The 13,514-nt window shown below is 48.4% G+C and overlaps 1 protein-coding gene across 2 annotated transcripts in view; it reads left to right on the top strand.

Annotated features, from left to right (window-relative positions):
- Nucleotides 1-13,514, top strand: part of pak5 (p21 protein (Cdc42/Rac)-activated kinase 5) — a 155,245-nt gene that overhangs the window by 97,962 nt on the left and 43,769 nt on the right. For both annotated transcript variants that reach the window (XM_083791002.1, XM_083791001.1), the window contains one exon: nt 9,802-10,740. In XM_083791002.1, the coding sequence (XP_083647128.1) occupies nt 9,802-10,740 (939 nt within the window). The remainder of the gene's footprint in view (nt 1-9,801; nt 10,741-13,514) is intronic.

Below are 13,514 nucleotides of genomic sequence, written 5' to 3'. Positions count from 1 at the left end.
GCCCGGTCAGAATGGGTTAATATACTATTATATTATACTATTATATATTCATTCATAATCATTACTATTGGTTCATTCATACCACTAGCCAATGGGAGATGCCGTGGTGATTTTTTGTCACATCAAAATCCATGTTATTTTTTAAGGAGAGGTTGTAGCTAAACTAAATATCCCATGAATACATTACCTTACAGTTTGTATTGTGTGTATGCATTTAGAAACGCTGCATGGTGAGACTTGTAGGTCTCACCTACAAGTCTCGCCATGCTTGACTAAAACTATGACGAACAATGTTCGTCGACTACCTCTTTTCACTGACGAAAACTAAATGGAGAGTAAATTAAAACTAAGCTATGATGACTAAAAGTAAGACTAATAAATACTGTATATTGACAATTTCGTCAACAAATTAAAAGTCATTTTACACATATTCTTTTTATATAATATTTTCAGCAAGTGTAAAATCAACCATTACGATGGCATTAAGGCCCGCCAAAATTCATTTTACTCGACCAGCACGAAAACATCCCAGGCGACTAAAATGTGACTAAAACTAAATTAACCCATTCTGAACGGGCACCCATTTTGGTGTCGGCATCATGTTATGCTTTAGCTATTGAAAAATAGCAGATCTACAAGCTCATATCGCGCCACCGAGTGGCGCGATACGAGCTTGTAGGTCTGCTATTTTTGAAAAATCGAAGACACTTTTAGAATCTGATCTCAGGTCAGAATGGGTTAATAATGAAACTGTCAGGATGTAATAGACATTTTTAGAATCTGATCTCAGGTCAGAATGGGTTAAGGCCCGCCAAAATTCATTTTACTCGACCAGCACGAAAACATCCCAGGCGACTAAAATGTGACTAAATTAAATCTATTCAAAAGACTATGACTAAGGCTAAAAAATCTAAATTTGCTGTCAAAATCCCCACTGTGTGAGATGAACCGTGACCCGGTGCGTGCGTGTGTGCGTGTGTGCGTGCTGTGTTTGCTCTGTGCAGGTGCACACGTCTTCTCAGCCTCGGCTCTGTAGCACACCACTGGAACATCTGTCCACTGCGTGATCGATGTCCATGCAGTGACCTGTTTAAAAAGCCCTTTCTGTTTCCTCCCCTCGCCTCGCCTCTCTTCCACGCCTCGCCTCCTCCCCTCCCCCTGCCCTCCCCTCCTATACCCTCCCATCCAACCCCTGGGTTCCACTTCTAAAAGGACAAAGCGCTGCATCTCCAATCGTCACAAAGCTTCTCTATATATGATCTTGTCGCATTTGTTTTTACGTTAAAGTTCACACTCCTCGCACTTGAAGTGAGGAAGGGGCGCCTGGTAATGTTTGTTTAACACACACTGGTCTGATGAACCCATTCTGACCTGAGATCAGACTCTAAAAATGTCAGTCGTTCTTCGATCTTTTTCAGAAATAGCAGACCTACAAGCTCGTATCGCGCCACTCGGTGGCGCGATACGAGCTTGTAGATCTGCTATTTTTAAATAGCTAAAGCACGACATGATGCCGACACCAAAATGGGTTCCCGTTCATGGGTTAAGGTGCTGCAAACAAACTTTAAAAGTCCGTAGACTTGGCTGCCACATATGATGTCACGTTTAGTGCTCTAAAAACAAACATTAAAAGTCCATAGATTTGGCTGCCAATGCTGCCATATGACGTAATTCAGAAAGGCTAGCGCCCCTGAAAAACAATAAAAAAATGGCAATTCTTTCAGAGAGAGTCTATACATTTACCAAATGGAAATGTATTTAATCCAATGTGACCAGAAGCAATCATAAAACAACGTATCCTGCACCGGTCATAAACATGAGTAAAACCCCCCTAATCCCTCCCAGCAAATCGACCTCTGCCTCCACCCCTCTCCTCCACCCCTCTCCTCCTTGCCTCCACTCCTCTCCTGAGTCTCCTCCACCCCTCACCCCCCCTCTGCCTCTCAGCTAGACTGTACTCATTGGTAGGTTTACAAGCGGTTTCACCTTGGGTTCCAGTTCACAGCACCAAACATCCTGGCCTCTCAGAGAGAGAGAGAGAGAGAGAGAGAGAGAGAGAGAGAGTTTTAAAGAGTAACATGCTGGAGGATGGAGAGCTGCATGAACGAGAGGGATAGAGAGAGAGAGAGAGAGAGAGAGAGAGAGAGAGAGAGAGAGTGTGGAGTGATGCAATGCAGTTGGTAGAAATAGAGTTAGTTGAGCTGAGGTTTCATACGTACATAGATGGACAGAAAGAGCGTGCGTGTGTGCGTGCGTGCGTGTGCATGCGTGCGTGTGTGTGTGTGTGTGTGTGTCTGTGCGTGTGTGCATGTGTGCGTGTGCGTGTGTGTGCGTGCGTGCATGTGAGTCTATTGGGGGATGGGGCTGTCCTGTGTTAGCAGCGAACATGGAAAGCTGATGATTATCGCAGCTTTTCTCTGGCTCAGCACATGTGACATGGGCGAGTATGACACAGAGAGAGAGAGAGAGAGAGAGAGAGAGAGAGAGAGAGAGAGAGAGAGAAGGCGTCTGTCAAAGTGTGCTGATACGACACTCTTGGTGTTGACTGTTGAGAGCCCAGTTCAGATCACTCTTGGTGTTGAGAGCCCAGTTCAGATCACTCTTGGTGTTGAGAGCCCAGTTCAGATCACTCTTGGTGTTGAGAGCCCAGTTCAGATCACTCTTGGTGTTGAGAGCCCAGTTCAGATCACTCTTGGTGTTGAGAGCCCAGTTCAGATCACTCTTGGTGTTGAGAGCCCAGTTCAGATCACTCTTGGTGTTGACTGTTGAGAGCCCAGTTCAGATCACTCTTGGTGTTGACTGTTGAGAGCCCAGTTCAGATCACTCTTGGTGTTGACTGTTGAGAGCCCAGTTCAGATCACTCTTGGTGTTGACTGTTGAGAGCCCAGTTCAGATCACTCTTGGTGTTGAGAGCCCAGTTCAGATCACTCTTGGTGTTGACTGTTGAGAGCCCAGTTCAGATCACTCTTGGTGTTGACTGTTGAGAGCCCAGTTCAGATCACTCTTGGTGTTGAGGGCCCAGTTCAGATCACTCTTGGTGTTGACTGTTGAGAGCCCAGTTCAGATCACTCTTGGTGTTGACTGTTGAGAGCCCAGTTCAGATCACTCTTGGTGTTGACTGTTGAGAGCCCAGTTCAGATCACTCTTGGTGTTGAGGGCCCAGTTCAGATCACTCTTGGTGTTGACTGTTGAGAGCCCAGTTCAGATCACTCTTGGTGTTGACTGTTGAGAGCCCAGTTCAGATCACTCTTGGTGTTGAGAGCCCAGTTCAGATCACTCTTGGTGTTGACTGTTGAGAGCCCAGTTCAGATCACTCTTGGTGTTGACTGTTGAGAGCCCAGTTCAGATCACTCTTGGTGTTGAGGGCCCAGTTCAGATCACTCTTGGTGTTGACTGTTGAGAGCCCAGTTCAGATCACTCTTGGTGTTGACTGTTGAGAGCCCAGTTCAGATCACTCTTGGTGTTGACTGTTGAGAGCCCAGTTCAGATCACTCTTGGTGTTGACTGTTGAGAGCCCAGTTCAGATCACTCTTGGTGTTGACTGTTGAGAGCCCAGTTCAGATCACTCTTGGTGTTGACTGTTGAGAGCCCAGTTCAGATCACTCTTGGTGTTGACTGTTGAGAGCCCAGTTCAGATCACTCTTGGTGTTGACTGTTGAGAGCCCAGTTCAGATCACTCTTGGTGTTGACTGTTGAGAGCCCAGTTCAGATCACTCTTGGTGTTGACTGTTGAGAGCCCAGTTCAGATCACTCTTGGTGTTGACTGTTGAGAGCCCAGTTCAGATCACTCTTGGTGTTGACTGTTGAGAGCCCAGTTCAGATCACTCTTGGTGTTGACTGCTGAGAGCCCAGTTCAGATCACTCTTGGTGTTGACTGTGGAGAGCCCAGTTCAGATCACTCTTGGTGTTGACTGTGGAGAGCCCAGTTCAGATCACTCTTGGTGTTGACTGTTGAGAGCCCAGTTCAGATCACTCTTGGTGTTGACTGTTGAGAGCCCAGTTCAGATCACTCTTGGTGTTGACTGTTGAGAGCCCAGTTCAGATCACTCTTGGTGTTGACTGTTGAGAGCCCAGTTCAGATCACTCTTGGTGTTGACTGTTGAGAGCCCAGTTCAGATCACTCTTGGTGTTGACTGTTGAGAGCCCAGTTCAGATCACTCTTGGTGTTGACTGTTGAGAGCCCAGTTCAGATCACTCTTGGTGTTGACTGTTGAGAGCCCAGTTCAGATCACTCTTGGTGTTGAGAGCCCAGTTCAGATCACTCTTGGTGTTGACTGTTGAGAGCCCAGTTCAGATCACTCTTGGTGTTGACTGTTGAGAGCCCAGTTCAGATCACTCTTGGTGTTGAGAGCCCAGTTCAGATCACTCTTGGTGTTGACTGTTGAGAGCCCAGTTCAGATCACTCTTGGTGTTGAGAGCCCAGTTCAGATCACTCTTGGTGTTGCCTGTTGAGAGCCCAGTTCAGATCACTCTTGGTGTTGACTGTTGAGAGCCCAGTTCAGATCACTCTTGGTGTTGACTGTTGAGAGCCCAGTTCAGATCACTCTTGGTGTTGACTGTTGAGAGCCCAGTTCAGATCACTCTTGGTGTTGACTGTTGAGAGCCCAGTTCAGATCACTCTTGGTGTTGAGGGCCCAGTTCAGATCACTCTTGGTGTTGACTGTTGAGAGCCCAGTTCAGATCACTCTTGGTGTTGACTGTTGAGAGCCCAGTTCAGATCACTCTTGGTGTTGACTGTTGAGAGCCCAGTTCAGATCACTCTTGGTGTTGAGGGCCCAGTTCAGATCACTCTTGGTGTTGACTGTTGAGAGCCCAGTTCAGATCACTCTTGGTGTTGACTGTTGAGAGCCCAGTTCAGATCACTCTTGGTGTTGAGAGCCCAGTTCAGATCACTCTTGGTGTTGACTGTTGAGAGCCCAGTTCAGATCACTCTTGGTGTTGACTGTTGAGAGCCCAGTTCAGATCACTCTTGGTGTTGAGGGCCCAGTTCAGATCACTCTTGGTGTTGACTGTTGAGAGCCCAGTTCAGATCACTCTTGGTGTTGACTGTTGAGAGCCCAGTTCAGATCACTCTTGGTGTTGACTGTTGAGAGCCCAGTTCAGATCACTCTTGGTGTTGACTGTTGAGAGCCCAGTTCAGATCACTCTTGGTGTTGACTGTTGAGAGCCCAGTTCAGATCACTCTTGGTGTTGACTGTTGAGAGCCCAGTTCAGATCACTCTTGGTGTTGACTGTTGAGAGCCCAGTTCAGATCACTCTTGGTGTTGACTGTTGAGAGCCCAGTTCAGATCACTCTTGGTGTTGACTGTTGAGAGCCCAGTTCAGATCACTCTTGGTGTTGACTGTTGAGAGCCCAGTTCAGATCACTCTTGGTGTTGACTGTTGAGAGCCCAGTTCAGATCACTCTTGGTGTTGACTGTTGAGAGCCCAGTTCAGATCACTCTTGGTGTTGACTGCTGAGAGCCCAGTTCAGATCACTCTTGGTGTTGACTGTGGAGAGCCCAGTTCAGATCACTCTTGGTGTTGACTGTGGAGAGCCCAGTTCAGATCACTCTTGGTGTTGACTGTTGAGAGCCCAGTTCAGATCACTCTTGGTGTTGACTGTTGAGAGCCCAGTTCAGATCACTCTTGGTGTTGACTGTTGAGAGCCCAGTTCAGATCACTCTTGGTGTTGACTGTTGAGAGCCCAGTTCAGATCACTCTTGGTGTTGACTGTTGAGAGCCCAGTTCAGATCACTCTTGGTGTTGACTGTTGAGAGCCCAGTTCAGATCACTCTTGGTGTTGACTGTTGAGAGCCCAGTTCAGATCACTCTTGGTGTTGACTGTTGAGAGCCCAGTTCAGATCACTCTTGGTGTTGAGAGCCCAGTTCAGATCACTCTTGGTGTTGACTGTTGAGAGCCCAGTTCAGATCACTCTTGGTGTTGACTGTTGAGAGCCCAGTTCAGATCACTCTTGGTGTTGAGAGCCCAGTTCAGATCACTCTTGGTGTTGACTGTTGAGAGCCCAGTTCAGATCACTCTTGGTGTTGAGAGCCCAGTTCAGATCACTCTTGGTGTTGCCTGTTGAGAGCCCAGTTCAGATCACTCTTGGTGTTGACTGTTGAGAGCCCAGTTCAGATCACTCTTGGTGTTGACTGTTGAGAGCCCAGTTCAGATCACTCTTGGTGTTGACTGTTGAGAGCCCAGTTCAGATCACTCTTGGTGTTGACTGTTGAGAGCCCAGTTCAGATCACTCTTGGTGTTGACTGTTGAGAGCCCAGTTCAGATCACTCTTGGTGTTGACTGTTGAGAGCCCAGTTCAGATCACTCTTGGTGTTGACTGTTGAGAGCCCAGTTCAGATCACTCTTGGTGTTGACTGTTGAGAGCCCAGTTCAGATCACTCTTGGTGTTGACTGTTGAGAGCCCAGTTCAGATCACTCTTGGTGTTGAGAGCCCAGTTCAGATCACTCTTGGTGTTGACTGTTGAGAGCCCAGTTCAGATCACTCTTGGTGTTGACTGTTGAGAGCCCAGTTCAGATCACTCTTGGTGTTGAGAGCCCAGTTCAGATCACTCTTGGTGTTGACTGTTGAGAGCCCAGTTCAGATCACTCTTGGTGTTGAGAGCCCAGTTCAGATCACTCTTGGTGTTGCCTGTTGAGAGCCCAGTTCAGATCACTCTTGGTGTTGACTGTTGAGAGCCCAGTTCAGATCACTCTTGGTGTTGACTGTTGAGAGCCCAGTTCAGATCACTCTTGGTGTTGACTGTTGAGAGCCCAGTTCAGATCACTCTTGGTGTTGACTGTTGAGAGCCCAGTTCAGATCACTCTTGGTGTTGACTGTTGAGAGCCCAGTTCAGATCACTCTTGGTGTTGACTGTTGAGAGCCCAGTTCAGATCACTCTTGGTGTTGACTGTTGAGAGCCCAGTTCAGATCACTCTTGGTGTTGAGAGCCCAGTTCAGATCACTCTTGGTGTTGACTGTTGAGAGCCCAGTTCAGATCACTCTTGGTGTTGAGAGCCCAGTTCAGATCACTCTTGGTGTTGAGAGCCCAGTTCAGATCACTCTTGGTGTTGAGAGCCCAGTTCAGATCACTCTTGGTGTTTTAGAGCCCAGAAGAGGGAATAGAGGAATGGAGAGGTAAAGTTAGACCGTTAGAACCTTTTTGACCCTGACAGAAAAACTCAGGTGTCAATGTCATACAGTAGCATTACTGCAGTATAGGCATGGAACACGGATACAGGTAAGAATAGATAGATAGATACACAAAGTAGTAGGATAACAATAATACAAGAATAAGAAGGCTCAAAGTGTGGCCTGGCCATCTGCACTTGGACTGCCTGATTTAGCATAATGTATGCACTATAAATAGATACATGTAGGCATAAGTATGTACAATCTACCAACAGACAGTTCTTTGACCATACAAGTACATCTATAAATCATGAATGGCAGCCTATTGACAGTGGATATGATGGAATGACTCACACAGTGTGAGTCACACGCATACGTGGAAACGAAGTATTATGTATGTACAATCCATCAACAGTATTTATGACCATACAGTACATCTATCGATCATGAATGGAAATACATGTGCAGACTATTGACAGTGGATATGATGTGAGGCTCTTATGTATACAGTGTCATCCAGCTAAACATGCAACTATACGTATACTGTACAGTCAATCTTCAGTGAATATGAGCAGCATCCGATCTATAATTGACAGTGAGTCCTTTTACCGCAGTTAACCTAAGCAGGCCTCTGATTAGGATTCTAGTGTACCTCCCAGTAGACCATGAGCGCAACTAGCAGAGTCATTAATCATTCAAATCGTCAGTGTTAATTTAACTCCGAGAGTGTAAAAGTGTAAAAGTTTTTGAGGACCACATGGTCCCAAAAAACTCTAAAGTGTCACCAGACTGCTCTGTCATTGTTGGCTCACACCTGTTCTATTGTCTCTGACTAAATAAACCCCCTCCAGTTCGGCATTATAGGACCTGACTTCATCAAATGTGTCCTGCATGTGTTATGACTACAGCTTTATGAAGCTATACTAATAATAATGTTCTGGTCAATAACATTGCCAGCTGGAAGGGCTGTGCCTTGAGATAAGAGTTAGAAAACACTCTGACACCAATACAGAGGTCATATCTGAACATGTTATTGCTAAGGAAGAAAGGGGTTTACACAGAGTTTGTCTTGGCTTGAGGTGCTAGTGACGAAACAATTAACAGTTAAGACCAGTGTGTGTCCAGTGGAAACCTCGTATGAATCTGATCTCAGGTCAGAATGGGTTAACACCTCTGACGAGGTACAGGGACACACAGTTCAGGACTCAGAGATGCACTCAGCAAGTAGATTTCTGGGTAGGCTTTTCTGCCTTAACCACGTTTAGACATGATTCCGTAATCTAAAAAAAACAATGTCTTATAAATCGTAACCGTTTCATGTCAAGGACCACCAAAAGGGGTTCCCGTCCTGAATGGGTAAAAAACAAATTTAAATCTTTGAAATGGTCATAAAGAACTTGAAGTATACTTTGTTGATTCCATTGACCCCAATGCCACAACACAGTCCATTGACTGCTCATTAAAATAAACATGCTCTGAAAATGAGCATGGCCCACCCATCTGACCGCTTAACACGTCTGTTGGCTGCTGTGTTAAGTTGTGAGAGGATTTGACAGTATTATGCATTTAGGCATTCGCACGCACGCACGCACGCACGCACGCACGCACACACACACACACACACACACACACACACACAAATTGCCATGTAAAGTGCTTAGTTGAATGTAGGAGGGCATGAGAACCACCCACATGCGTTTATTCACTCACTGTAAGCATGTGTGTACTGTGTGTGTGACTGTGTGTGACTGTGTGTGACTGTGTGTGTGTGTGTGTGTGTGTGTGTGTGTGTGCATGCATGCGTGTGTTCCTGTGCCTCTTTCCACATGTGTGTGAGTGCGTTCACGTAGCCTGGCGAGCGGCCGTAACAAATGTCATGACTATTAATTTAACCCGATCATCAGCCCACTGAGAGTGAAGCTAATCCGTAGCGAGGGAAATGGGGCAGGAATTAGCTGTCTCAATCTACCGCTGCTCTCCTCTTAACATCCAAGGTATCTCCGCTGTCATGTATGTTTCCATACATTCTTTTAATAATAAGCTGCATCCCAGCTCACGGCACACAGCCGTGGTGTAGAATCGCCGCCTTGCTCTCTCACGTTAATAATTTAGATGCTGGCAAGTGACGATTCACCACTTCAGCCCTGTATACTTTGTCATACGATAAAAGGCGAAAATATCCGAAAATATTGCCATTTTCAAAATTCAAACATTTTTATTATATTTCTCCATTATTTTCTTTTCATGTTTGTCGGAGGTTGTTGGAGGGTTTTCGCCTATTATGACATGCCCAAAATGGGGATGCGAGGCTGAAAGTGGTTTAATTTAATACTTGTCACATATATCTCTGATACACGTGAATTGAAATTCCAGCTGGAACAGTCTCATGGTGCGTGTTCGAGACACGTGGACAGCATTGGACCCAAACGCGGTGAATTCCAATTCACTGTTCCTTTGCTTTCAGGCAGCCTGATTGGCTGGCCTGAAACAAAAAGGCATCGCAACCCAAAGTATCAGGGTTATTATTTTCGAGACATCCATCAATCCAAACATGAGTGAGTTCTCCCCCGTGTGTGTGTGTGTGTGTGTGTGTGTGTGTGTGTGTGTGTGTGTGTGCGTGCGTGCGCGCCTGTGTGCGTGCGTGCATGCGTCTAACTGCGCGCCTGTGCTCGCTTTCTCCCGCTTATAGACCATCGTCCGAGGGAACCGGCCCCCCAAAGACGCCTCCATCAATGGCCTCCTGGAGGACTTCGACAACATCTCGGTGACGCGCTCCAACTCCCTGCGCAAGGAGAGTCCGCCGGGGGGCGGCGCCAAGGACGGCGCCATGAAGCCCCCGCAGGGGGGCGGCCACCACGCCCACCACCCGGAGGAGAACGGCTTCAACCACTACTACTCCCGCTACTCGTGTGACCTGGACCCCGTGTCCGGCCGGGACTTCCCCCCCATGGAGGCGGGCAAGCCCAGCTTCTCGTCCGTGGACGGGGACTGGTCCGTGGGGCGGCACTACCACCGCTTCCCCAAGCAGAACGGCCACGCGCACCACCACCACCCCCACCACCACCACCACCACCACCCCATACGCAGCCACTTCTACCCGGACGCCATGCCCCTGCAGCGCTCGGACTACGGCAAGCTGCCGCCGGACTACCACGCCTACCTGGAGAGCAAGGCGGGGGGCCGCGGCGGCTCGGCCGGCGGCGGCGGCGACGAGGCGGCGTCCACGGCGGGCAGCGGCGTGGGCTCCAGCGGCTACTACCGGGCGTCGGTGGGCGGCTCCTCCAGCCAGGACTACCGGGACACGTCGGTGGGCACGCCGTCGCGCGCCTCGCTCCACAGCGAGCAGATCAACTACCCGGACAGCGAGTGGAGCTACGGCGCGCTGAGGGATGGCGAGTACGCCGCCGCCGCCGCCGTGCGGCCCAAGAGCTCCTACGTGGGCCAGACCAGCCCCACGCCGGCCATACGCCAGCGCTCCCGCTCCGGCTCCGGGCTGCAGGAGCCCGGCGTGCCCTACGGGGCGCCCGGCGCCGGCACCTTCAAGAGTCCGCCTCAGGCCCACCCGTACAGCTCCTACACGTACCCGCGCCTCTCGGAGACCCTCGCCAACTCGCCCACTCTGGCCAAGGTATACCACGTCTGTCTGAGACACTCTCAAAACTGTTTGAATGCATGCTTTGTCTGGTCTTTTGCTTCACTGCGGTCTCGCGTATTAGCCAGACAACCATTCCACCATCTCTGTATATAGAGTCAGTAACTACACCTGTAACCGTAGTCTGTAACTATACGCCTGGGGCCGAGTAAGGAAGCTGCCATTTTCGTTCACGAAAATATATTTAAAAATATTTTTCTATTATTGTATTTCCTTTTCTGCAAAGCTATATATTCTCAGGTGATTTCTAAATTATATCGTGATTCCTTTGCGCAACTGTAAAGACGGGAGGAGGCTCCGTGCACTTATTTTATATTTTACTCATGGTCAGAGCTTTTCCGTTGCTCCAGACTGTATGACGGAAGCGTTTGAAAATAATTGCAGGAGGCAACAGTCTGGCAACGCGAGACTACAGTAGTCCTTCACTGCATATATATCGCGCTCTCATAGTCTGTCTATGCTGTGGTCTGTCCTTCACTGGATATATATCGCGCTCTCATAGTCTGTCTATGCTGTGGTCTGTCCTTCACTGGATATATCGCCCTCTCATAGTCTGTCTATGCTGTGGTCTGTCCTTCACTGGATATATCGCCCTCTCATAGTCTGTCTATGCTGTGGTCTGTCCTTCACTGGATATATATCGCCCTCTCATAGTCTGTTTATGCTGTGGTCTGTCCTTCACTGGATATATATCGCCCTCTCATAGTCTGTCTATGCTGTGGTCTGTCCTTCACTGGATATATCGCCCTCTCATAGTCTGTCTATGCTGTGGTCTGTCCGTCACTGCATATATATCGCCCTCTCATAGTCTGTCTATGCTGTGGTCTGTCCCTCACTGGATATATCGCCCTCTCATAGTCTGTCTATGCTGTGGTCTGTCCTTCACTGGATATATATCGCCCTCTCATAGTCTGTCTATGCTGTGGTCTATCCTTCACTGGATATATATCGCCCTCTCATAGTCTGTCTATGCTGTGGTCTGTCCGTCACTGCATATATATCGCCCTCTCATAGTCTGTCTATGCTGTGGTCTGTCCTTCACTGGATATATCGCCCTCTCATAGTCTGTCTATGCTGTGGTCTGTCCGTCACTGCATATATATCGCCCTCTCATAGTCTGTCTATGCTGTGGTCTGTCCCTCACTGGATATATCGCCCTCTCATAGTCTGTCTATGCTGTGGTCTGTCCTTCACTGGATATATATCGCCCTCTCATAGTCTGTCTATGCTGTGGTCTGTCCTTCACTGGATATATCGCCCTCTCATAGTCTGTCTATGCTGTGGTCTGTCCTTCACTGGATATATATCGCCCTCTCATAGTCTGTCTATGCTGTGGTCTGTCCTTCACTGGATATATATCGCCCTCTCATAGTCTGTCTATGCTGTGGTCTGTCCTTCACTGGATATATCGCCCTCTCATAGTCTGTCTATGCTGTGGTCTGTCCTTCACTGGATATATCGCCCTCTCATAGTCTGTTTATGCTGTGGTCTGTCCTTCACTGGATATATCGCCCTCTCATAGTCTGTCTATGCTGTGGTCTGTCCTTCACTGGATATATATCGCCCTCTCATAGTCTGTCTATGCTGTGGTCTGTCCTTCACTGGATATATATCGCCCTCTCATAGTCTGTTTATGCTGTGGTCTGTCCTTCACTGGATATATATCGCCCTCTCATAGTCTGTCTATGCTGTGGTCTGTCCCTCACTGGATATATCGCCCTCTCATAGTCTGTCTATGCTGTGGTCTGTCCTTCACTGGATATATCGCCCTCTCATAGTCTGTTTATGCTGTGGTCTGTCCTTCACTGGATATATATCGCCCTCTCATAGTCTGTTTATGCTTGTGGCTCAAGGACACCAAAGGTTCATTTTTTAGTGCAGTTCTTTAACCTGTTTTCTCATCCGTTGCTGGTGACGAAAAGGCAATAATAAATATAGCTGCAAGCAGCGATAAGGCGGGACCAAGGAGATAGAGAGAGAGAGAGAGAGACAGAGAGAGAGAAAGACAGAGAGTGTGGAGAGAGAGAGAGAGAGAGAGAGAGAGAGAGGGTGGAGACAAAGAGAGAGGGTGGAGACAGAGAGAGGACAGAGAGAGGACAGAGAGTGTGGAGACAGATAGAGGACAGAGAGAGGACAGAGAGTGTAGAGACAGAGAGAGGACAGAGAGAGGACAGAGAGTGTGGAGACAGAGAGAGGACAGAGAGAGGACAGAGAGTGTGGAGACAGAGAGAGGACAGAGAGTGTGGAGAGAGAGAGAGGACAGAGAGTGTGGAGACAGAGAGAGGACAGAGAGTGTGGAGAGAGAGAGAGAGGACAGAGAGTGTGGAGACAGAGAGAGGACAGAGAGTGTGGAGACAGAGAGAGGACAGAGAGTGTGGAGACAGAGAGAGGACAGAGAGAGGACAGAGAGTGTTGAGACAGAGAGGACAGAGAGTGTGGAGAGAGAGAGAGGACAGAGAGTGTGGAGAGAGAGAGTGGACAGAGAGTGTGGAGACAGTGAGAGGACAGAGAGAGGACAGAGAGTGTGGAGACAGTGAGAGGACAGAGAGAGGACAGAGAGTGTGGAGACAGAGAGTGGACAGAGAGAGGACAGAGTGTGGAGACAGAGAGAGGACAGAGAGTGTGGAGACAGAGAGAGGACAGAGAGTGTGGAGACAGTGAGAGGACAGAGAGAGGACAGAGAGTGTGGAGACAGAGAGTGGACAGAGAGAGGACAGAGTGTGGAGACAGAGAGAGGACAGAGAGTGTGG

This window comes from Protomyctophum parallelum (genome assembly GCF_964188405.1).
Source record: "Protomyctophum parallelum genome assembly, chromosome: 19".
Classification (NCBI taxonomy): Eukaryota; Metazoa; Chordata; class Actinopteri; order Myctophiformes; family Myctophidae; genus Protomyctophum; species Protomyctophum parallelum.
Note: the sequence above shows the minus strand (reverse complement) of the source record. Positions and strands in the feature narration are given on the sequence as shown.